At 43.1% G+C, this 25837-nt stretch overlaps 2 protein-coding genes across 2 annotated transcripts; both read right to left on the bottom strand.

Moving 5' to 3' along the window:
- Positions 1-505: 505 nt before the first annotated feature.
- LOC131478953 (zinc finger protein 300-like) lies at positions 506-1551 on the bottom strand (the record flags this gene model as incomplete). Its single annotated transcript, XM_058659637.1, has 2 exons — positions 506-1204; positions 1286-1551. Coding segments are annotated over 2 exons (965 nt in total), but the record flags the coding sequence as incomplete, so codon positions are not given.
- A 119-nt stretch (positions 1552-1670) lies between these two features.
- On the bottom strand, positions 1671-25837 carry LOC131478952 (zinc finger protein 334-like). The gene is made up of 5 exons (XM_058659636.1): positions 25784-25837; positions 8188-8314; positions 7963-8055; positions 7296-7356; positions 1671-1764 (listed from the first exon to the last, which is right to left on the bottom strand). The coding sequence occupies exons 1-5, from the start codon at positions 25817-25819 to the stop codon at positions 1671-1673; spliced, it is 411 nt and encodes a 136-aa protein (XP_058515619.1). The 5' UTR covers positions 25820-25837.

Here is a 25837-nt window from a genome sequence, read left to right as displayed (position 1 = left end):
GCTGAAAAGGTTTGTGTATGAATTTTAACACACATGTAACACATTTCTACATTCTCACGTGAATTGAGATGTTTAATAAAACTTGACTGTTTGCAACAGGATTTTCCACTCATTACATTCATGTGGCTCTTATCCTGTATGGATACTCTGATGTCAAATGAAACCTGTCTGGTAAGTAAAGCCTTGAAGATGCACACTACACTCGTAAGATTTCTCCCCTGTGTGGACCATCTGATGTATGATTAGGTTCGACTTCTGAGAAACAAGCTATTCCAAACTCTCTACATTCATAAGGTTTTCCCCAGTGTGGATTCTCTGATGTCTAATGAGGTGTGGTTTACAAGGAAAGCCTTTTCCACACTCACTACATTAATAAGGTTTTTCCCCAGTGTGGATTCTCTGATGGCTAACGAGGTGTGACTTACAAATAAAAGCTTTTCCACATTCACTACATTCATAAGGTTTTTCACCTGTGTGGATTCTCTGATGTCTAATGAGGAGTGGCTTATGAGCAAATCCTTTTCCACACTGGCTACATTCATAAGGTTTTTCCCCAGTGTGGATTCTCTGGTGTGATCTCATGCTTGACTTATCAGAAAAGCCTTTTCCACACTGACTACATTCATAAGGTTTTTCCCCAGTGTGGATTCTCTGATGAGTAATAAGGTGTGACTTACGAATAAAAGCTTTTCCACATTCACTACATTCATACGGTTTTTCTCCCATGTGGATTCTCTGATGATGAATGAAACCTGACTGGGTGGTAAAAGTTTTTCCACACTGTCTACATTCATAAGATTTTTCCCCAGTGTGGATTCTCTGATGTGATCTCATGCTTGACTTGTGATGAAAAGCCTTTCCACACTCCCTACATTCATAAGGTTTCTCCCCAGTGTGGATTCTCTGATGGCTAATGAGTTGTGACTTATGAATAAAAGCTTTTCCACAATCTCTACATTCATAAGGTTTTTCCCCAGTGTGGATTTTCTGATGTTTAGTAAGGTATGACTTACAAATAAAACCTTTTCCACATTCTTTACATTCATAAGGTTTTTCCCCAGTGTGGATTCTCTGATGGCTAATGAGGTGTGACTTATGAGTAAAAGCTTTTCCACATTCACTACATTCATAAGGTTTTTCCCCAGTGTGTATTTTCTGATGGCTAATGAGGTGTGACTTACAAATAAAAGCTTTTCCACATTCACTTCATTCATAAGGTTTTTCACCTGTGTGGATTCTCTGATGGCTAATGAGGTGTGGCTTACGAGCAAATCCTTTTCCACACTGGCTACATTCATACGGTTTTTCCCCAGTGTGGATTCTCTGATGTGATCTCATGCTTGACTTATTAGAAAAGCCTTTTCCACACTCACTGCATTCATAAGGTTTTTCCCCAGTGTGGATTCTCTGATGAGTAATGAGGTGTGACTTACGAATAAAAGCTTTTCCACACGCCCTACATTCATAAGGTTTCTCCCCAGTGTGGATTCTCTGATGGGTAATGAGGTGTGACTTACGATTACAAGCTTTTCCACACTCCCTACATACATAAGGTTTTTCCCCAGTGTGGATTTTCTGATGTCTAGTAAGGGATGACTTACAAATAAAAGTTTTTCCACATTCTTTACATTCATAACGTATTTCACCTATGTGCATTCTCTGATGTATGATCATGCTTGACTTATGATGAAATCCTTTTCCACACTCGCTACATTCATAAGGTTTTTCACCAGTGTGGATTCTCTGATGTGCTTTGAAGTGTTGCTTATAAGAAAAGTGTTTCCCACACTTATTACATTCATAAGGTTTTTCCCCAGAGTGCAATCTGTGTTGTGCATTCATGCTTGACTTATGTGAAAAACTTTTGCCACAATCCCTGCATTCATAAGGTTTCTCCCCTGTGTGGACCCTCTCATGTATGATTAGGCTTGACTTATGAGGAAACTCTTTTCCACACGCCCTACATTCATACCTTTTTCTCCTTGTGTGGAGTCTCTGTTGCCCACTTAATGAAAATTGCTGATTAAAGGCTTCTCCACGCTCATTGCATTCATACGGATTCTCTGCATTTCGAAAAATCTGAGCAGTAATGTGTTCTGACTTCTGGTGCATGTTTTCTTTAGATTCATTGGACACATACAAATTGTCTCCTGTGTCAGTTCTCTGTTTGGTGCTAAGGCAAGATTTATAGTAGCCAACATGTATTACTTCTCCAACACTACCAGGCTGCTGATTACATGGGTCTTTGGTACAAACTTGCTCACCCATAAGGACTATCTTCTTCCCGCTGAAATTTTTCTCATTTCCATTGTGTTCAAAGGACTGCTGACAAATGTGGATCTTGTCAACCTGACTGAGAATTTCCTTATTCTCGAGGTTGTTCTCAGGGACATTAGAGGCATGCTTCTTTTCAAATGGTATTTCATTAGGCTTCCTGTGGGAAAAGAGAAAAGCAAATTTAAAAGAAACTATGATATCATTTTCTCTCCATTAAAAAGGCACCTGATCTCTGAACCACTTTTGGGAGTTGCTTTCCCCCGTCCTCTTCCAAGTTCAACTGGTCAATTAACAGTAAAAATTTGGCCAACAACTGGTTTTCATTATCTTTTTCTATACTATGTTAAAGGAAAGACTCACCGAGCTTTCCTGGTAATTTTGTTTCAGTGCACAATATGGGAATTGAAAAAGAATTTTGGCTCTTATACAGGAGCTATGGGGCTGAGCTTAGCAAAGAGAAGATTCCACAAGGTTTGTGCTAAATCTGTGAAAATGACCCTTGGTACCTCATGCCTCTGCATAAACAGGAATACAACCACACCCACATAATCCCCAGCCACTGCCTAGCTGCAGCTACACATCCAGATGGATTGTACTTGGATAGGCTTCAGCACACAGCAACATCAAGTGGAATTGGGGGAAGACTAGACTGAGCCAGGCTGCAACACATGCTGGTGGAAAATGAGTTGCGGCAAGCCATGGCAGTCAGGGGGAGGTTGGTGCGGGATACATGAGCTCTGGGTGCAGGAAATCCAGTGGGGTCCTGGTAGCCTTGTCTGGGCTCTTGGGCACAGTTGTGTGATGAACCCAGTTTTTGAGCCCCAGTGGCTGTATGTGTGGCGGTTTTTGTTGCTTGGCCTGGGTCCTTGGCTGGCCAGTGCAATGGGTCCTGGGTCTGCAAGTCCTGGGAGTAGAGGGTGTGGCAGGCCTCAGATCACCTGGCTTGGATACTTTACATGCCTGCATGGTGGTGCTAGCTCAGTGAGCGCTGAGGGTGGAGCTCCACTAGGGCAGGATCAACTGGCTGAAGGTCTTGGTGCACTTGCAAGAACTGGTCCTCCTCAGTTGAAAAGGAGTATTGGACAACTGGTCCGGCTCCATCTGGAGATGGAAGCCCACTGAGGTCTGGAAAGCACATCTGGACCATCCCAGAGAAAGGAGGAGAGAAGAGATTTAATCACTACCCCAGCCACATGATGACAGCAAATATCTGGGACAAAGGAGACGCCAAGGTCAACCATGCCAGCCAATGAACATTGAAAGGGTTCCCTTGTGCTTGAATTGGTGAGATGGACCTCATTTCAGAACTACCGGAACCACCTGGATAGAAACCTTGCAGGGTGTGCCACATTGACATCCTGGTTTGGTATCAAGGCTCCAGTACCCATCCTGAAGTACTAGGATGGTTGGGAGACCTGGTATAGCTTCTCTGAATATCATTTAACCCTGACCTAAAACAGGAAGGAAAAATACAAAATTTGGAAATGATCACACCAATTTTTCCATAATTATCTAAACGCATGCACACACAGATTGAGTGCTATTAAATCACACACACACACACACACACACACACACACATACTACACAGAAACCCAACTCATGAAAAACAATGATTAGGTCGCACTCCCCCAGTCCCACCCACCTCTTGATGTTGGAGGTGGGTGGAGCCTAGGCCTGCCTTGTTCCCAAGGCATCTGCTCCCAGTGTACTCACCAGGAAGGGCGAAGCCTCTTGAGTCTAGGCAGGCCAAGGCCCAGCTCATCAAATGGCCATAGTGGCTGAACCTCGGGTCCAATCATTCCACCCTATTCCACACTCCTACATTTCTATACTAATTCAAAGAAAAGAATCACTGAGCTTTCCTGGTAAGATTTGCTTTGGTGCACAACATGGGACTTGAAAGAGACTTCTGATTTTGCACAAGTGCTTTGTGGCTGGAGTTAACAAACAGAAGACTCCACAAGGTTTGTGCTAAAGTTGTGGACATGACCCTTGGCAGCCTGTCCCTCTGTACAAACATGAACACACCCACCAACACAAGTAATTCCCACTCACTGTCTAGCTCCAGCTAAACCTCCAGACTGATTGTGCCTATTTTCACTTTTGCTATCATGTCAATTTTCATTTTACAATCAAGACTCTTGGTCTTTATATTTTGAAAAGTGTTGGATTGACAGTCCCTGGAAGAGGCCAATTTTCTTCATGACTTGATACTCTCTAAGTGGATCCTGAATCCCAACTGCCTGACATGGGACCAAAGTTCTGGACTCCTTTTTCATGCTTCACGTTGGCTTATTCTCATTGGGAGAGGGATGAGAATCCAGGCACTAAAAAATATTCACTTTTGGGTGACATGAGTCTCCCCAAGGGCAAAGAGAAAGAAACTTGTTCACAATGGTCAATAATGTCTATCACCTCACCCAGAAAAAAGGGTGAGACTTGTGTCTTCCTTCTCCCAATATTGTGGGGTAGGCAGCCAGTTCAGGATCACCAGCTTGGAAGCCACACCCGCACACCATCTAAGGTTTCCATTCTGCCCACCTGTGACACTCACCTATCATCACCTGGACCTGAGAGGGGGTGGTATTGCATTGTTTTTGTTACCACTCTGCTGGGGTCCGTGTGAGTGTGTGGAAGACAGGAAGGTATGAAGAATATTGTCCCATTGCAAGAAGGGATGCAAGGAAATTCCCTCTGTTTGGCAGGGCCTGGTGAATATCTCTTCGACCGCCTGATTGAAGCTCCACCTCCCTTTGCATGGACACTGGACAACCCCACTAAGATTTCTGTAATATATTTAGGCATTGTCTGCCTCTGCAGAGTTAATATATAGTATCAATGTGAGCTTGGAAGCTGATGTTGCTGATACCGTTTTTAGCCAAAAGGCATTTCATTATTGCTGTCACAGCTGCCCCCATTGACAATATGCGGATCAGGGGTGTTAACTCCCCCTTTGATCCTATGCTAATCAAGTGTGTAACAGGAACCTAAGCTTAGGGTTTTCCTTCCTCATTGACCATATGCTAATTAAGGGTGTTCTGTCCCCAGGTGTAGTGGAATCTATTCTTTCCCTCTTTCTTTGATCTTTAGGTCCTGCCTTCTGTGACATATTTCCTCCCTTAGCTGATTTAAGACTAGCTATAGGATGAGGATTATAGTAGGAATGTGTTACTGATTGATAGGCCCCAGGATGGATAACATCCTGCCTTAGGTGAAACAAACAGCAGCATTATCCTTAGAAACACCCATTTGACCATGACGTAAAAAGTCTGAGCCAGAGTTTGACTGGTTCTGTATAAATAAAGCGGACAGATTTCTCGCATTGTCCACGATGATCATGGAATCCTAGTGGTCCATCTATTTTCTTTACACCTCATCCACACACCCTTCTCGAGTTGCGAACTCAGCTGGAGCTGGATTCCAGTAAGTGGTGCCCAACGTGAGTGCTCGATGAAGGTAGGTCTTTTCTTCCTCTTTGCAGCGTGGATAGGACTTAACCCAGCGTGCTGCAGGCCCCCTGACAGAAGGTTAGGTTAGGAGGGGTGAATAGTCAGAACTTATATTGAGAAGCTGTGTACCCTCTGTGCAGCAAATAGGGGCCAGAGTGATTCTAGTAAAAGAAGTCCATACTGATATTATTAGACATACCTTACAGAGGAAGCGCATTAAAGTTAGCAAGAAGCAATTATTAGAATTTTTAATAATTGTACAAAAGCTAGCCCATGGTTTATTGAGCAGGGCACTTTAGACTTACATGGGATCAGTTAGGGAATGATATGAAAAGGTGGTACCAGAGCAATGGAAGAGTGCGCATGCCATCCTCTGCATATGCCATTTGGAAGGTTTTATGGCAGGCACTAGATGTGGGACCCGAGCCTTATCCCGTGCCTTCAGCCCTGACGAGAGAGAACTTACTCCCCTTCTTGATCCTGAGAAGGGAGGCTTAGTTCTTAGTTATGGCTCAATAGAAAGTGTCCATCCTGAAAATAACATAAAATGTCATAAAACTGATCAGGAAGGTTTAACAGATGAGGAAGATTTGTTAAAACCAGAAATATTTAGATCAGGAGTTAGAGATTGTGAAACGGGGCAAATGGCTGAATTACATAACAGGTCTCCTGCTGTTGATGATAAGCTTCCAAGGTATTCGGGTAAGCCTTATGAGCCCTTTCCAGCTAGACCAGATTCAGCAGAGATTGGCTTTAGAAGATCAATGCAGCAGGTACATAAGAAGGTCATTTTTTCTGTTTTCATGTTGTTTATGAATGGGATAAACCTGAATGGGAACCGTTACCTTATAAGCTTATTAAAGAACTAAAGCATACTGTCTCTGACTACGGGCCAAACTCCCCGTACACTGTGACAATGGTGGAGGGACTAGCAGGAAAGTGGATGACTAAGTATGATTGGTTTCAGGTTGCCAAGGTTTGCCTCACAGGAGGAAACTTCCTTATGTGGAAAATGGAAAATGAGGAATTAGCTAAGGCAGAAGTAAAGTCTCAGGGATCTGTGAGGTGGGGCAAGCCTTCTTTTACCTTAGACATGGTTTTAGGACAGGGCATTCACCTTGGCGTTACAGAACAAGATGAGGGACAGCCACTAGGCTACCATGCCATGCCCATGCCATGCCCTCAGGTTTGATCTTTACAAATGACTTATGTGGGCTTTTGATGACCCCCTGTACATTTCATACATGAGTTGAGAAAAAGCCAGTTTCTTCAAATTTGTCACTCATGTGGCTACCTATCTCTGACAGCTGAACAGCCATAGAATGGCTGGTGCAGATTTAAAGCTGTGTAGTGGCAGCTATATCCATGCTGTTTGAGAGAAAACCAATACAATGGGAAGTGTCTTACTCACAGGTTCCTGTCAAGAAAAGGAAGCCTCAGTAGACACTTAAAAATCTAAGACCCTTCTGAAAAATTCTGCTGTCTCCATTCAAGAGGCACACCATCTCCTGGCTCTCTCCCAAGAAATGTTATTTGATTCCCTCTGGTTTTGTAATTAAAACTTGCCTGAAGAATATTTCTTGACCGTTTTGATTAGCTCCAAGCTGCTCATTCTTTCCATGGGGATCTGAAATGAGAAAAAGAGTAAACATATGTGTGAATCACATCTCAATGTTTCCTTTCAAATGCTGACATGAAGGCAATGAGATTTGTAGCCATTCTAGATACAGCACATTTTAATATTAGTAAAATGTGGACATTTATGAGCATTTTAAATAGGCAATACCTCTCATCTATTAATGCCTTAACATAATAACTATTTTTCAAAATAAAAATTTCAATTACATGAGATTGCATATTTAACTTAAAAAGGATGTGACATAAAATATGGTATAAAAATTCAAAATAATGCTTGGAGTATCTTACATCCTATCTTAGCTATAGTTCGTCTTTTCCTGGCTACTCTGCTTCAAAAACAACTTCCTGAAAATGTATCTTGGGACATGGCAGATGTGATTCAAGTGTTTCGGATCATGAAACGACCCATATATTTCCAGATTCATGGTGATAGGCTGGCAAATTGCTAGAATAAACCTATACATGGAGACTATAGAATGCCTGTGTCTCACCAGCTGTCCTTCTGAATGAAACTCAGAGTACAAATCAAATATAATTCCAGTCAACATTTATGGAGCTATGTATCAATTTCCCTGCCAATTATGTGCTAACCTACCTGGAAGTCTCTGCTTCACAGGTTTTTCCACTGTCCATGGTGCTGATTCTTGCTCCAACTTGAATATCACATCAGGCTTTGTCATGGAGTACCCTGTTAATGGAGAATGATGCAGATCTTTGGAAATCACCATTAGTCGTACCAACTACTACACTTTATAAACTCTTCTTTCATAAGCAAATTATACAGACATGTTCTGCTTAGGCATGACAGAATTTCACTCACCCAAGGACAGCAGATTGTTATAGGTCTCAAGCATCACCTCCCTATACAGGGTCCTCTGAGTATTGTCCATTGTCTGCCATTCTTCCTGGGTAAAGTCCACAGCCACATCTTCAAATGACACCAACACCTGTAACAGCACATCACCTCAGCTCTGGATCATTAAATAGAAACAATGATGGTGCATTCTTTGTATATTTTCTTTGCAACATCTATGGACACAGTTTAATTTACAATTCATACAGCATCATAGAATAACAGTTAAATGAAAGTATCTTGTGCTCTATTACTTTTGCAATTTTAATAATACAACAGAATATTCCTTATTCTATTAAAGGTTCTTTGCTCTAAAGAATCTCATTCGAATGAACTGTTAAAAGGCATTGCTAGCATAGCTGTCCAAGTGGAAGATATCACTCTGTCTGTTATTGCCATTCTGATTTTCAAATAATTAAGATAAATAATCATATTGACACTGAGATAAAGTATTAACTGAGCAGCTATAATACTAAGCTGAGTTTACTTCTTCTCTGTGTGTTCAATTTGCATCTTCTATGAATGCAGCTTAATTTACAACGTATATGGCAAATAAGGTAAAAACAAAATAAAACATTTTGTCCTATATTACGTTTGTAATTCTGAAGCTACAATTCCTTATTATCCTGTATCTGATTGTTTTCTATGAGCATAAAATGAGTTCATTGTACAATCTTTTGATACACATGAGCTAAATAACATGCTAGATTAGATAATTAAGATAAATGCTTAATATTACACAAGATAATGAGAAATTTTTGAGTAGTTTATTAATGATTTTCTCAAACATACTGAGATATTTAAAAATATTACAAAGCAATAATAAACTTCAATTTTCTTATTTCAAAGTGAAGTAATAAAATACTGAAAATATTTTAAAGCTGTACTTGCATGAATATTTCCTACAGCTTATATTGGAATTAAATCTAAATAATATATGATCATATATATCAATAATACATATCACATATGTACATACACAAAGTAAAAAATTATGGAATACATATGCATGTATTCATGTAAAATGTAATTCCAGTGTAAAAATATAAAATATATATAAAATGTAATTCCAGTGTGAAAATATATAAAACAATATATTAAAACCCTCTACTTGGTTTTTGATCTATTTTTTATGGAATAACATAATTATATGGAAGTTTTAATTTCTACATAGTAAACTTCAGCTTAGGAGGGAAACAAATGATAGTCTCATAACAACTATCTTCTTCTGACAAATAGTTGGTATCAGTCAGTCATAGCCTGCAAGCTGAACAAAAATTATACATATAACACAAATGCCATGCTGTAACAAGCATAATTCTTTTTTTTTCTACGTTTTGGAAGCTCTTTAGCATTAAGCAGTTATCTGGGTTTTTCTTTTATTCCAGTTATTTATTTACTACTTTTAACATTAAAAGAGATCTAATGTAAGAAAAGCCACTGTTCCTGCTAGGACAGGAGGTGAACTGAGTAGGGCTGGCTCATGGACCCCCAGGTATGCGCAAACTCTGGAATTGGAAGGGTTCTGATGGAGGAGCCTGGGCAACTCCTGTGGCAGGACACAGTCCCTGCAGGTAAGCGCAAGAAGCATGATAGGAAACAGCCCAGTATAGGCCATGGAAAGTTTCCCACTGGCATACATTTGGCATGGGTCAGCGCCAGACCAGGCTGAATCCATTCATGTCATCCCCTGGCAAATCCCAACACCAGAACAGAGTGTGGGTCGAGCCAGGTTCAGTTGTGACAAAAATCAGTGCACAATGAGGAATGCCAAGGTGAGGTTGCCTGTACTGGATGTGACCACAGATCCCAACCAGCACACGTGAGAACCAGGCAGGGAGAGGGAAGAACCAGCAGGGGGAATATGGAGGAGTCCCCTTGCTGGACAGCTACTCCCACTGGAGAGTGTAAGCGGAGATGGGGGCAGACCAGACAAGGCAGGGCAACAACACCTGGGGGCCTCATGTGGACTAGATCAGGGAAAAGCCAGGCTGGGCTGATTATTTCTACTAGTGCAAACTACAATCACAGTGGGTGAGGGTTGTTTGTGTTTATCCGCAGCATCAGCTGGCAGAAGCTGGCACTGGGGGGCTAATTCTGTCAAGTCAAACCACAGAAGCACCCAAAGAGTGCATAAACGGGGATTGAGATCCGGAGGGAAATAGTGGGCTCCTCCCTCTTGAGTTACTGCTCTGATGGGAGGGCTTGAAAACTAAGATGGGGGCTGGATAGTTGAGCTGGCTAGATGGAACTAAGCTTTAATATTCATTGACAAGTATGAGAGCCAAATGGGATGTAGGACAGACTGGACTAGTCTGCTATACATACTGGCAAACCAGGGAAGAGGGCAGGCCTGGTGGGGGGTATTTTGGGTCCCACTAGTTGATGTGAGGGCCGAGTATGTGCTGGGCAGAACCAGGCTGGACTGCAACACCCATTGGTTCCAGTGCAACTCGGGACCAAAAACAGAACCAACACAGCAATTGCAACCACCAGCTGATTGGGGTGATGGACTGTTCCGGACCCTGTGCTTGCTAGAACAGACAAGAATCTGGTCTGGGAATACCTCAAAGTTTCTGTGGGGATCTCCCCAATCGAACTGCTGGACTCAGAACCCTAGCCAAGAAAAGACAGAAGAAAAAAAAAAGTCAATCAACTACCTCAGCTATATTATGGCAATGAAATACTGGGCAAATGAAGACTCTATGATGGACTATGTCAATTAGAGGATTCTTCAACGACCTCATTGTGTTCGGAGTGGTGAAACTAGCAGCGCTTCATAACTGGAGAACTATTAAAACCACTTGAACAAGTATCTCATAGCATGCCCCACATCTGGGACGTGGGGTGTGTGGGAAATTAGGTGGGGCTTCTACCACAATATCCCCCTTTACCTCAGATACAAGAAGGAAACAATATGGACATAATAGTCTTACCCACTTCCCTATAGCCCCTGAACCTTTTTAAACCGTAATTAACTGTGTAAAGATTGTCAAAATACAATAAAATTTTAAAAAACCCAATTAAAACAGAGCTATTGTAACTGATATATATCATTTAAACAGCATGATGCTTCTTTTCAATCTTCCCTTTTTCCCTGTTATTTATTTTGTATGTGATCACAGTTTTCTCGTTTTTTTCTACTCATCAATTTGTTATTCAGTGGAAATTCAAGTTTTTCTTTTAATTGTGTTGCATTATGTGACACAGTTTCATAGGCTCTGGGATTCCCCCAGCACCTCCCTGTAAAAACCACTACCTTGCTTAGGGTTTTTAACATAAAGTGGTGTTGGATTTTGTCGAAGGTTTTTTCTGCATCTATTGATACTATTTTATGACTTTTGTACTTCAGTTTTTGGATGTGGTGTATCACATTTGTGAATTTCCATATGTTGAAACATCCCTGCATTCCCAGGATGAATCCTACTTGGTCTGGATGAATGATCTATCTGATGCTTTTCTGAATTCTATTGGCTAGTGTTTTGTTGAGAATCTTAGCATCAACGTTCATCAGGAGATCAGTTTGTGGTTTTCCTTCTCTATTAATTCTCTATCTGGTTTTGGGATTAAAGTCATGTTCGCTTCAAACAATGAGTTTGGAAGGGTTGCTTTCTTTTCTATTTTTTTGAAGAGCTTGTAGAGGATTTGGGTTAGCTCTTTGCTGGGAGATCTTAATCAATGACTATATCTCTGCTTTGGTTATGGGTTTGTTCAGGTCTTCTGTTGCCTCTGAGGTAAGCCTTTGTAAGTGGTGGAAGTCTAGGAAACTTTCCATTTCCTGGTGGTTTTCTGATTTGTTAGAATACAGTTCCTTGCAGTAATTTCTAATTATTTTCTTAGTGGTTGCAGTGTCTGTTGTTATGTTGCCTTTTTCATCTTTGATGCTGCTAATTCTCACTTTCTCTTGTTTTTTTTTTTTTTTTTTCTTTGTCACTCAGGCCAGTGGGGTGTCTATTTTATCAATCTTCTCAAGAAACCATCTTTTTGATTCATTGATTTTGTGTAGTTTTTTTATTTCTATTTGGTTTATCTCCTCCCTTGTTTTGATAATTTCTTGTTTCCTATTGTTTGTGGGGTTATTTTGCTGCTGCTTTTCCATTTCCTGGAGGTGTGTGCTTAATTCCAGTATTTGGTGTCTTTCTTGGGCCTTGACATGAGTACCAATTGCAATGAGCTTACCACATAACACTGCTTTAGTGGTGTCCCACAAGTTTTGGAATGTTGTCTCTAACTTTGCACTGGTTGCCATAGATTCTTTTATCTCATCTTTAATTTCTTTAATCCATGCTTTGTTTAATAGCATATTGTTTAACCTCCAAGAGTTTACATGTTTCCTGGGACATTTTGAATTCTTGATTTCCAATTTCATTCCATGGTGGTCCAAGAAGGTGCATGGTATGATTCCAGTATTTTTGAAGTTATTTATACTTGCTTTGTGTCCTATCATGTGGTCTATCCTGGAGAAAGGGCCATGCACTGCTGAAAAGAAATGTATAACCTGCAGTGCTAGAATGAAAGGTTCTATAAATGTGTACTAAGTCCAATTGTTCCACTGTTTGTGTGAGCTCTGTAGTTTCTCTGCTGAGCTTCTGTCTTGTTGATCTGTCTATTGGTGTTAATGGGTGTTCACATATCACATGATTATTGTATGTTCATCTGTATCTCCCTATAAGTCTATAAGTAATTGCTTCACATAGCTGAGTGCATCTGAATTTGGGGCATACATATTAAGGATGGTAATCACTTTCTGATGGATCATTCCTTTCAACAATAGCAAATGAACTTCTGTGTCCTTTTTGATGTTTGTCACATTGAAGTCTGTATCATCTGAAATCAGGACCACTACACCAACCTTTTTTTCTCATCCACTGGCGTGAAACATCTTTTTCTATCCCTTCAGTTTCAGTTTCTTAGCATATTTTCTGGTTAGATGTGTCTCCTGCAGTCAACAGATAATTGGGTCCCATTTGTTGATCCAATCTGTTAATCTATGTCTTTTGACTGATGGCTTTAGGCAATTTATGTTAAGAGTTGATCCTAGTGCCTGGTGGCGTGGCCTAGCAGCTAAAGTCCTCAACGTGAACGTGCTGGGATCTCATACGGGCGAAGGTTCTAATCCTGACAATTCCACTTCACAACTAGCTCCCTGCTTGTGGCCTGGGAAAGCAGTCGAGGACAGCACAATGCCATGGGACCCTGCTCCTGTGTGGCAAACCCAGAAGAGGTTCCTGGTTCCCAGCTTCGGATCGGCGTAGCAGTGGCCCGTTGTGGCTCACTTGGGGAGTGAATCATCAGATGGATGATCTTCCTCTCTGTCTCTCCTCCTCTCTGTAAATCTGACTTTGTAATAAAATAAGTAAATCTCTTAAAAAAAAAGAGTTGATCCTTAGAGACAGTGATTTTGTCCTGCCATGTGCATTGGAAAATGACAACCACTATGATATACCACTTTATATCCATTGCAATGTCCTTCATTAAAACAACCCAGGCAAGGATAGCTCAAGCTGCCTTCAAGCAGCCAGGCACTGTTCTGTCCTTCTACCAACCAGACAAAAGCAGCCAGTGGGACTAGAGTTCCTTTGGAGCACAAGCCAAGGCCAGGATGGATCAAGCTGCCTTTAAGCAACCAGACCATGCTGTTCCATTCACGTCAGACAAAGTTGGCCAGTGTGCTCTAGGATCCAGTTTGACACCTAGCCCAGGCCAGAATGGCACAGCTGCCTTTAAGTAGCCATGCTGGGCTATGCACCTCCCACCACCAGCCAAGAGATGACACTGGGTACAAGCTCACATTTCTGCTCTCAGCAAAGGCCAGGATGTCTGAAGCTGCCTTCAAGCAGCTAGGCTGGGTTGCTTGATTCCAGGAGTAGGAATTGTGGATTGTTCAGGAGAAGGGGTAAGAGGATGCGTGGGAGGCAGGACCACTGAAGTGGTATGCTGCAGCTGAAGAATGTCTTCTGAATGACAAAAGCCACGTTACCTGCAGGTAAATGAGGGGGCTAACACCTAGTGGTTTGGAAGCTATAACTGAGGAAATGTCTGGGTCAGATGAGTACACATGCCCACATGGGAGACCTGAACTGGGATGGTTAACATGGACTACCACCACCCACCAGTGCACACTTAAAGTAAGGCTGGGGGACATTCTGGCAGGGAAAGATTACACTACTACCAATGAGTTTCATAGAAGGGGCAGATAATGTTAAGCTGGGCCATGATACCAACAGGCATGCGTAAGAACTAGGTCTGGGTTCAGATCCTGTGGGGAATATGAGGGCTCAAGCTGTGGAACTGTAATTTCTGAAGGCTGGCTCAAGAGCTGAGAGTTGTAAAGAGCTGAGCTACACATGACCATGGAACCCTCTGACATTCATGAATACTGGGATTGGGAACAGGACACACTGGTCCAGGCTGCAGCAAAGAGCAGTCTGCTGCTCAAAACAACAAGCAAAGGAACCATGGTGGGGGTAGACCTAGTATGGGTTATAGGGTGTCACTTTGATTGGGATGCAGTTCCCAACGGGTGTACATGAGAGCTGAATGTGGGATGGGCATGGGTGAGCTCCACCACAGCATCCACTGGTTTGCATAAGAGATGGGACTGGAGACAAACTTATCCAGCAACTGCAACCACCAGTGTGCATAGGCTGATGTGGATGATAGACTGAGCTGACCCCATACTGGCAAGTACAAACACAAGTCTATGATCACCTTAGAGAGTTTCTTCAGGGATACTGACCACTGATCCAATGGACACAGATCTCCACAAATTTGGACAAATGTGGAATCTGTGCATTGTCTTTGGAGTTTGTGTGTCAGAACTGGGCCTCCTCATTTGCTGAATGAATATATTCAGATGCACATAGGGGATAGGACAGTCTGTTGGAGCCTGCAGATGAAGGAGGGTAGAAAAGATTGGACAACTACCCTAGGCAAGTGTGGAGAGTAAATATCTGGCTGAATGGAAACTCTAGTCGGAATGTCAACCAATCGACCTTGAAAGGATTTCTTATAGAAACCAATTGAACAGAACCCTCAGATCATGCTCCACAGTGGGGAATTGGAAAATAAGATGACCACTCCATATCCCACAGTTCCATTGTGGGGATTCTGGGAGTGGCATTTCTCCTTCTCCCCACCATCCCCCAAACACAGGAAGAACAAAATTTGGAAACAATGGTTTCATCCACTTTGCCCTAATTCTCGATCTTTCCTAGCTTAATCAGTATCCACATGTGCATGCATGCTACCTTCTCAACTGTGTAAACATGATAAAAATAAAATTTAAAAAAAAGAATAAGAAATGAATTATTGTGATTGAAGACACACATTCTGCAGCATATTTTTATGGCAACCAAAGCACACTCCTATTTGCAACTATACTTCCTATTGCCAATGAGATCCAGTGTTCCATACCAGTGCCTGATGACTACAGTTCACAATGATAAGGCACCGGGAATGGAGGACCGTGTGTGGTGTAAAATAAAACTAAAACAAAACAAAAAAACGTGGAAAGCCTCTGCACCTGGTTTACTCAGCTGATACTGTACATATACTTAAATACAACACTATACACAGTTGATCAAAATTCACTGGATTTTTTTAAAATTCAGAATCATCCCTCACACTAAAATGATCTATTTAGAAGATATTAAACACCAACACCCCAGCTCTAGGCAGCTGCCTTGTTCGCATTGTACCTAGGTCAGTGTTACACAGGTGGGAGAAAAGTAGCTAAGAGCTGGTGGGCATCCTGGGCCTGGTTAATGCCAAATATGTATTAACAATACCAGTGTGTCAGTATAGTTGCATATTCTTTCTTTCTTTTTTTTTTTTTGAAGGCTTCCTGGGGGGTCTCAGGATGGCCATGTCTCCATCCTGGAACAACCACACCTGCCACCACGTATGTACACGTGATGAGCGGCTGCCAGATTTGCCAGAATCCTGTTGGCTACCCTCTTTTGTGGTGAGTCCTGGGGCTCTGTGTAGCGGGTCTGGACCTTCCCACAACTAGCCATGTGGCTGGAGCGGGGGAGGAGCCAGGAGGGGCTAGACTGGGGCCTGAGGAATTCAACCTCCAGGCAGGCGGCTGCCTGGGGGACCTCAGGATAGCTGCACCTCAAGCCTGGAACACACACGCCTGCTACCACGTACGTACACGTGGTGAGCGGCTCCCGGGGGTGCAGCGGGCCATTTGGCGCCAGGCACCTCCTGTTGGCCACCCAGCCGGGGAGTTCTGGAATTTTGGTTCTTTGATATGCTGCTTAAGTAGCTCCATGCTGAACCCACAGAGCTCTGGGGACATGTATCAGTCCGAAAGATTCTCAATGGCAGTAAATCTTCCTCTGAAGAACCTGTAATCACTTTATAATGCAGATTACCGAACACCAGTTCATTCAAGAGCCAAAATTCCGGGCTTGTCCAACAGGATGTCCCCATTGTCTAACAGGAGGAGGGATCAGCATAGGGGTCACAGTAGGCAGGACCATGACACTGACTGGCATTTGAGAACCATATCCGGAGATAGAATGTGTCGGGGATGTGTGGTCCAAACCCCATGGGAATTCTGACCCCACTGGATGGCTTAGGAGGGCCAGTGGAAACAAGGCAGGAGGCACAACAGGCTATAAGATGGGCTAAGCTGACCCAGAGCAACCACTGGCATGCTTAACACTGGCTGGGAACAGGCCTGGTGAGGGAGCAAGGGGGAGGTCCTGGTTGGGTGGAGTTTCCCACTTAAGGGGCGAAGGAGCTGGAAGGGGCTGAGTTCTGGTCGCGTCACAGTTGTACTCTCCCTTGGCACAAGTGTGGACTGGGGCTTGACGCACCATGCCAGGTGGGACCGCAGCACAGTTTGGTGCTCTGGAGGACCAGGGTAGATGTGGGACAGACTCAGCTAGGTTTCTTTTTCTTTTTTTTTTTTTTTTTTTAATTTATTATTATTGGAAAGCCGGCGCCCATATGGGATCCCGGGGCTTTCAAGGCGAGGACTTTAGCTGCTAGGGCACGCCGCCGGGCCTACAGTAATTCATTTCTTATCATTCTTTTTTAAATTTTATTTTTATGTTTACACAGCTGAGAAGGGAGCATGCATGCACATGTGGATACAGATTAAGCTAGGTAAGATCGAGAATTAGGGGAAAGTGGATGAGACTATTGTTTCCAAATTTTCTCAGCTAAGTTTCAACCCCAACTAAGCCATATATGAGCTATATGTGGGTATGGTCGAGCCGTGGCTGGGCTGAAACTTCCAGCAGCAGGAACCAGAATGGATTGAAGAGCAGTTAAGAAAGGCCCCTGCTCCTGTTGGGGCAAGAGACGAAATGAGCGGTGCTGGCCCATGGACCTGCTGGTATGCACGAAACCTGACACCAGGAGGGGGTCTGATGGAGGAACCTGAACAGTTCCTCTGACAGCACACTGACCCTACAAATAAACACAGGAAGCATGAAGGTAAACAACCCAGAAGAGGCTATGGAAAGTGTCCCACATGCATACATATGGCTCGGGCTGGGGGCGGACCAGGCTGAGTCAACTTGCATCATCCACTGGCAGCTCCGAGCGCTGGAGCTGGGTGGGAGTCTGTCCAGGTTCAGTTGTGACAAAAATAGTACACAACACAAAATGTCAAGGTGAGGCTGCCTGTGCCAGCTAGGAACGCAGCACCCAACCAGCACACCTCCCACTGGTTTAGGTGAGAGCCGAGTGTGTGATGGGCAGAGCCAGGATGGACTGCAATACTCATTGGTTCTGGTGGAGGTCAGGGCTGAGAATAGAACCAACCTGCAGTTGCAAACACCAGCTGATTGGGATGATGGACTGTGGTGGGCACTGTGCTTGCTAGTACATGTAGGAACCTGGTCTGGGAACACCTCAAAGTTTCTTTGGGGATTCCCTCAATCAAAATGGAGGAATCAGAATATTAACCAAGAAAAGATGGAAGCTGGAGTAGATCAATCAATCACCCCAGCTATATGTTGGCAGCAAAATACTGTACAAGGGGAGACTCTATGATGGACTATGTCAATCAATGGACTCTGCACCAGGCTCATCATACCTGGATTGTTGCTGATGGTGTGCTGGAGCTTCTAATTGATCGGGATGATACTCTGCTGGCTCTGCCTTCAGACCAGAGAGGGCCTCCCTAAGAAGCCATTGAACTTGACTGGACAAGTGGGATGCTGGACTGTATGTAAGGTATATGCTTGCAATGAGGGAATCCCAACTGAACTTGAGCTCTGGTTATGCATCAAGATGGAGGAATCGACCATTGGGGGAGGGTTTGGGGAGGGGTACCTATGAAACTGTGTCACATAATACAATGTAATTAATGAATAAATTTTTAAAAATCTGTGGGAAAGATTTGGGGCTGTGTTAATGGAGCTGCCAGCAGCATGGCAGCTGCTGGGGGTACCTAACTCAGCTCGGACTCAATACCTGGAGCACTAGCAACAGCCATTGATGTCAAGTGCTGAGTGAATCCTGGAACTGTGGGCAGCCAGAGCACCAACCAGCACCAGGCTTTACCTGCTGGCTTCATCCAGAGGTGAGCTTTAGAGTCTTGGGGTGTGGCATTGTTACCTAAGGACATTCATGAATAAGACCACTGTACGTGTAGGTAAAAAATGAATCCTGAGGAATTCCCAGTGACAGGGCAACTGCACTTGCAGGAAAATGAGGGGACTGAGACATGGTGGTTTGGAGGGGAGAGACCAGAAGCACTGTATGGGTCAGACTGATACACCAGCCCATATGGGAGTCCTGAGTAGGGATTCTTAGTAAGGAATATTGCTGACCACCACATGCTAGTCCATGCAAAAGTTAGGGCTGGGGATCTGTCTGACAAGGCTAGATCCCACTTCCTTATGAATGTCAGAACAGGGATGGGTCACATTAGGCAGGGCAATGACATTAGTGCAAGGGAGAAACAGGTCCAGGGGTAGATTCTGTGGGGGATATGTGGGTCTAAACCTGTGGAAATGTAAGTCCCACCAGAGAGAATCAAGATGGCGGAAAAGGGCAACTACACATTTATACAGACGGAAAATCATTTAATCAGGATGAAGCAGAGAGGACATATTTCAGGAAATAGGTAAGGACAGAACAACAGCAGAGGGGTACCTGGAGACTGACCAACACAGGAAAGCAGCGGGCACAGCAGTTTGGTGTTGCAGAGACTGATACTCCAGCACGGCGATCTGAACTCCACAGCAGCCGGATTCCAACAGCAACCAGGTGGGAAGGGACTTTCACCGGGAGATTGGGTGGTGAACCCAAAGAACTGTCCATCCTGCTGGTCCGTTTGATTTGACCAGGAGCAGAGACAGAGCAGCAGATCTCAGACGGGTAATGCGAGAACAGAGTGGATTTCACAGCCCAGTCAGCCCCCTAGAGCTGAACTGGGTGCCATTTTGCGTAATGGGGAAACGGCAAGGGAAAGGGCTGAGCATGCGCTGAGCTGGGAGTGAGCTCATTTCTGTCTCGGTTAACTGCAACAACGGGTAAGCTGTGTCATAGAAACCACTGGCAAAAGCAAGGTCTATGGCTGGGAACAGGCCTAGCTGGGGAGCTAAGGGTATACTCCAACTAGGTTGTGGTTCCTACTGGTAAGAGTGAGGGCCAGAGTAGGGGCTGTTAAATGGTTTGGACATGGCTGCAGTCTCTTTTGGCACAAGTGTGAACTAGGTCTAATGTGTGCCAGACAGAGTTAGACTTCAGGACCCACTGGTGCTTATGAGAACAAAGCTTATTTTTTTTTCCATCATCTTATACACTTTATTCTCATTCTCAATTTACCAGTTTTTACCTTTCCGTTGATTTTTCAGACTCTTTTTTATTTTTGTAATACATTATATTATTATTGTTATTATTTTATAGTACAGTTTCATATTCCCTTATCCCCTCCCCTGTTTCCTCCCCTCCCCCATTCCTCTATATCATTACTAACATATAGTTCTTCATACTCAGTCATATGTCCATCATTGCGGGCATAGACACGGGCAGAGAGTCCAGAATCCTATTGTCAAGATATAGTAAACAAGTTTCATTGTAAGTTCATCTTTGTCTGGAAGTAGAAACGCATACCACACTATATCCTCACATCTGAATGTTAGTCTCAATTTCGCAGCTACTGTACATCTCCTTAAATGAAAAGTCATGATTCAAAATCAACAATAGAAAGAAGACATTTACAATGCCATGAAGTTAAATGACATGTTACTAATATGACTGTTTCCATTACACAGCTGCTAAACATCCCCTTAAATGAAAAATTATGATACAAAATCAACAATAAAAGGAAAAATAGAAATTTACAATGCCTGAAGTTAAAGGACATGTTACTAAATATGACAGTCTCCATTACACAGCTACTATACATCCCCTTACATGAAGAGCCACAAAACAAAATCAACATCTGGAAGAAAAAAGAAATTAACAACATGAAGAAGTTGAATAACATGCTATTAAATGACTAACATGTAGCTGAAGAAATGAAAATCAAGAACCTTCTTGAAGAAAATGATGCTACTTCATGATCTACGAGTCATTGAGTGATTTAATCAGAAGGAAGTGTTTTAAAGAGATGAAAACAACAGAAAACAACAAAACTCATGTGATATAGTTTACGCTGATCTTTGTTGAAGTGAGTCTCCTCCAGACAATAAGCAGATGAGTTTTGTTTTTTAATCCAGTGTACTAATCTATGACATTTGATTGAGCTTAAGCCATTTACATTCAGAGTTTAATATACATGGGTGTTACTTTGATCCTGTCATTTTAGGAATGGGTTGTTCATTGGTTTAGTCTTCTGTAGTCATTTTATTGGGATGTTCTTCACATTTGCCTTTGGTTTGGGTAGGTGCTATTCCTCTTTTCTGTCAAGAGAACCTCTTGAAGTATCATTTGTAGGGCAGGTTTGGAAGAGGCAAATTCTTTTAGCTTTTCTTTACTGTGGAAGAATTTGATTTCATTTTCAAAGACAAAAGAAAGCTTTGCTGTATATGTTATCCTAGGATGACAATTTTTTTCTTTTAGAATCTGGAATACATTACTCCATTCTCTTCTTGCCCATAGAGTTTAATGTGAGAGATCTCCTGTGAGCTTAACTGGCATTCCTTTATATGTCAATTGACTTTTTCACGTGCACATTTAAGCATTTTTTCCTTATGTTCAATTGAAGAGAGCTTGATGATCATATGTCGTGGTGAAGATCACTTTTGATCAAGCCTATTGGGAGTTCTGTGCCCCTCCTGGAACTTGTTTCCCAATTATTTCTCCAGATTAGGGAAACTTTCCTTTATTATTGCATTAAATACATTTGCAAACTCAGCTTCTTTTTCTGCACCTTCTGGGACTCCCATCACTCTTATATTTGGCCTCTTAACAATGTCTTTCAATTCTTTTTTTTTTTTTAAAGATTTATTTTATTTTTATTACAAAGTCAGATATACAGAGAGGAGAGATAGAGAGGAAGTGGAGCTGCCGGGACTAGAACCGGCGACCATATGGGATCCTGGAACGTTCAAGGCGAGGACCCTAGCCACTAGGCCACACCGCCAGGCCCGTGTCTTTCAATTCTTGAATACTTTTTTTGGCCTGATCCAGCTCTGCTTCCAGCTTTCTGTTTGCTTCCCCCTGATGACAGGAAATACCGTCCAATTCTGAGATTCTTTCTTCTGCTGTCTTCATTCTATTATGGATACTCTCCTCTGTACTCTTAATTTGCTCTACTGTGTTCTTAATTTCTGATATACCAGCCTTGATTTGCTTTATTGCTTCCTTAAATTCTTTGAACTCTTGCATGAGCTTCTCATTGTTGATCAGAATCTTTAAAATGAGTCTTATGGATTCTGTGTGCCCCATTTTCTCGATGTCTTCCTCACTTAACTCTGAGGTTGGCATAAGGTTTTGCTCCTTTGCAGGGGAGTCTTCAGTAATATTCATTGTGCCTTTGTCTCTTCTTTTGCTCTTGTTCATTGTACTTCTGGTTAGCAGAGTCTTGAATTCCTTGGGGCAGGTTTCTAAGCTTTGTCACCCACAGGTCCACAATGCGATTTTACTTAATGCGGTTGGCACACAACTTTTTCCTTGCAGCCACTTGTGTCACAACCTCCAGCAAGTTCCAGGTCTGGGTTCTTATGTCAGATTTCCACCGTGGTCTCCACAGCCCCAGCTCTTGTCTCACCACTCTCCACCTCCTATGATACCGTGCTGAGGCTGCATTGTTGTCTCTGTAGCCTTTCTCCCGGTTCCGGTTGGAGCAGGTCCCAGGATTAGAGAGACTCCAGGTGTCCTATATAATTAGGTTGTTGTTGGTGCTGATCTTGTCAGAACCTGTTGGACTTTAGGTTTGGGTGCCACATGGACCTATTTTGACCACTATGCTGCCAGAGTCAGTATTAATTTCCTGTGCCGAGAACAAGGATGGACTAGGCTACATCTCTCCCTGCTGAGTTATGTATGAGCTGTGTCTGGATGTGGACCATCCTGGGCTGGGCTGTAATATCCAACAACAAAAACAGAATGGGTTGAAGGAAAATCAGGAAAGGCCACTGTTCCTGCTAAGACAGGAGATGGACAAAGTAGGGCTGGACCATGGACCCACTGATCTGGCATTGGGAGGAACTTGTGCAATTCCTCTGTTGGGACACAGTCCCTGCAGGTGAGAGCAAGAATCACAAGAGGGAACAGCCTAGACCAGGCCAGGTTATGGTACCCAAGGGCATACCTTTGGCTCAGGTCTGGAGCAAACCAGGCTAGGCAGTTCATATCACCCACTGGCAAATCTGAGAACCAGAATGGTATGTGGATCATGCCGAACTGGGCCACAACACCACACAATTCATATTAGGGGTGGGATGGCGGTTGGTTGGACTGGCTAGGCATAGCTCCCACATATGCGAGCTTGAACTGCGGGCAAGCTGGGTTGGGTCATGCTGTAGCACTCAATGGCAAATGCCAAGGTGAGCTATGCTATGCCAGATTGAGCCACAGGACATAACTGTTACTTGTGAGACCCATGGGAAAGCAGGCAAACCCAGCAGGAGGGCTGCAGGGATAATCCCTGCTGAGCCACTACTCCCAGTTGTGAATGTGAGAGCTGGTATTTGGGCAGATCAGTCCAGGCAGGGCTATAACATCTGTTGGCCTGCATGTTTAGTGGAACAGGGAAAATCCAAGGTGGGCAGACTGTACCTACTGGTGTGTGCATAAACCAGAGGGGATGAGGGTTGGGTTGGATGGGCTTTGCCATAGCATCACCTAGCCAAAGATGGCACTGGCAGAGGGGGTGGGGCAAATTCTTCCAAGCTAAACTACAGAAACTCCTGGAGAGTGCAAGATCCAGGAATGGGAGAGAGCCCATGAGGGAAACAGTGAGCACCTCTCTGATAGACTGTAACACTCATTGGTATGTATAGAAGAGAGGGCTGGAGACAGATCTGATCAAGCAGTATCAACCACCAACATGTGCTTAAGCTGATTGGGGTGGTGGAATGTGCTGGACCCTCTATTGGCATGCACACACAAGAATCAGGTCTTCGCATCAGATCAAGTTTCTTTGGGGATCACCCCAACTGTATCACTGGATTCAGAACTCCAACCATGGAGAGAACTGCACATTCCATGGACTGACCATGGAGGGTATTTGTTAGAGCCAGGCCTCCTCAGTGGCTTCAACGTAGCAGTAAACAGCATATTCAGGTGCACATGGAGGATATGCCAATGCATTGGAGCATGCAGAGGACACACTTGTTGCCATAACAGAGCATGAAAAACAGAACAAACCAATCAACTACCTCAGACAAGTGTTGGAGGTGAATACGTGGGCAAGCAGAGACTCTAAGATGAATCGTATCAACCAGTGGATTCTGGCAGATTTCATTGTGCTTGGAATTGCGAGACCAGCAGCAATTCAGAACTGTTGAACTATCAAAACCTCAGGAGCACGACTCTCAGAGCATGCCCCACATCAGGGATTGTGGAATGGTTGGGAGACTGGATGTGGCTTCTCCCTTTATCACCTCCCTTCCTTCAGATACAGGGAGGAAAAAAAAAAAGAAAATGTGGAAATGGTGATCTAACCTAACTTCCTGTAGCCTTGACCAACCACCCTAAACAACAATGTAGAAATCACCAAAAATAAAAATAATATAAAAAAGAAGAAATTAAACAGTCCCCTATCTACAGAGTATAAAGTATAGTGTTTTATTTTAATTCCTAAAAACAAGAACAATTTACTTACTTAAAAGTGAGAATTACAAAGCCAGCCAGCCAGATCTTTCTGCTACTTGTTTACTCTCCATGTGGCCACAAGAGGCAGCAAGGTCCAGGACAAAACCAGGAGCCTCAGCTCCATTCTGATCCTCCACAGGGGTGTAGGTGTCCAAGGAACTGACCCATTTTCTGCTCTCTCCCAAGCACATTAGCAGGGAAGTAGATCAGAAAGTGAACATCAGGGACTTAACTGGTCCTTATATGGAATGCTGGCATTGCATGCAGCAGTGTAACATGTTATCCAAGAACATGTCACAAGGATAGCTTCAATAAATCTGGTAATCAAAAGTTGGGTTACTTTTCCCACTGAACCTTCAATTCATCCCATACCTGATATTCAAAGTTATTTGGCATTTTGTATAATGTAAATACCACTGCTGGAAAACTAACCTTGAAGCTAGATGGAAAAATACTTACACTGCTTTTACAATGTCACTATTCACTTGATAGGATGAATGACAGAAAAACAGATGTTTTGTGCAATATTTTTCAGAATGCATTTACTAGCTGTGGCTTTGTCAGGCTGACTCCAGGTCTCCCTCTTGTATCTCACATGTGGGTGGGACATATGCAAGTCCTTATACCACCACTAGATGCTTCTCAGATGCATTAGTAGGAGGCTGCATTGAAAGGGTGGAGTAGCCAGGACTAGAATGAGGTGAACTGTAATTACATGCATTCACCCCACCACACTGACACACCCTTATACTGTTTTATTCATTTTAATACTGCTGTCAACTTAATGTAAATATATCTCAGACAGGGCAAATTGCAGTCATCTAGCGGCTTATGTCCTCATGTTGAAGTTGCCAGGATTGCATATGGGCACCAGTTCTGAGCCCAGCAGTTCCACTTCCCATCCAGCTCCCTGCTTGTGGCCTGGGAAAGCAGTGGAGGACAGTCCAAAGCCTTGGGACCCTGCACCCATGTGGGAAACCCAGAAGAATATTTGGGTTCCTGGCTTCATTTTGCAAGCACGGGCCATTTCAGTCACTTGGGGAGTGAATCACTGGACAAAAGATCTTCCTCTCTGACTTTCTTACTCTATGTATATCTGACTATGCAATAAAAATAAATCTATTTTTAAGAATAAGTTTTTGAAAATGTAGATACATATAAAACAGAAAACCTGGAGAGGAAGTGTCAATCAGCCTTGACAGTTCCAATCTTTAGTTATCATAATTTTACCTTCGTTCTTTTACATTTTTTTTTCATTTTTGCTTAAAAACTATCATCATACACCTCAAATACAAGGTAAAGCCAGCTGAGAAGTAAATAAACAACTTACTGAAGGTGTGTTGGTGTTCTCCAGCCGGGGAAGCATGTAGCAGGCTGCAGGGCT

The sequence above is a fragment of the Ochotona princeps genome, unplaced genomic scaffold (genome assembly GCF_030435755.1).
Source record: "Ochotona princeps isolate mOchPri1 unplaced genomic scaffold, mOchPri1.hap1 HAP1_SCAFFOLD_1276, whole genome shotgun sequence".
Lineage (NCBI taxonomy): Eukaryota > Metazoa > Chordata > Mammalia > Lagomorpha > Ochotonidae > Ochotona > Ochotona princeps.
The sequence above is the reverse complement of the archived record's forward strand: the minus strand, read 5'-3'. Positions and strand labels throughout refer to the sequence as shown.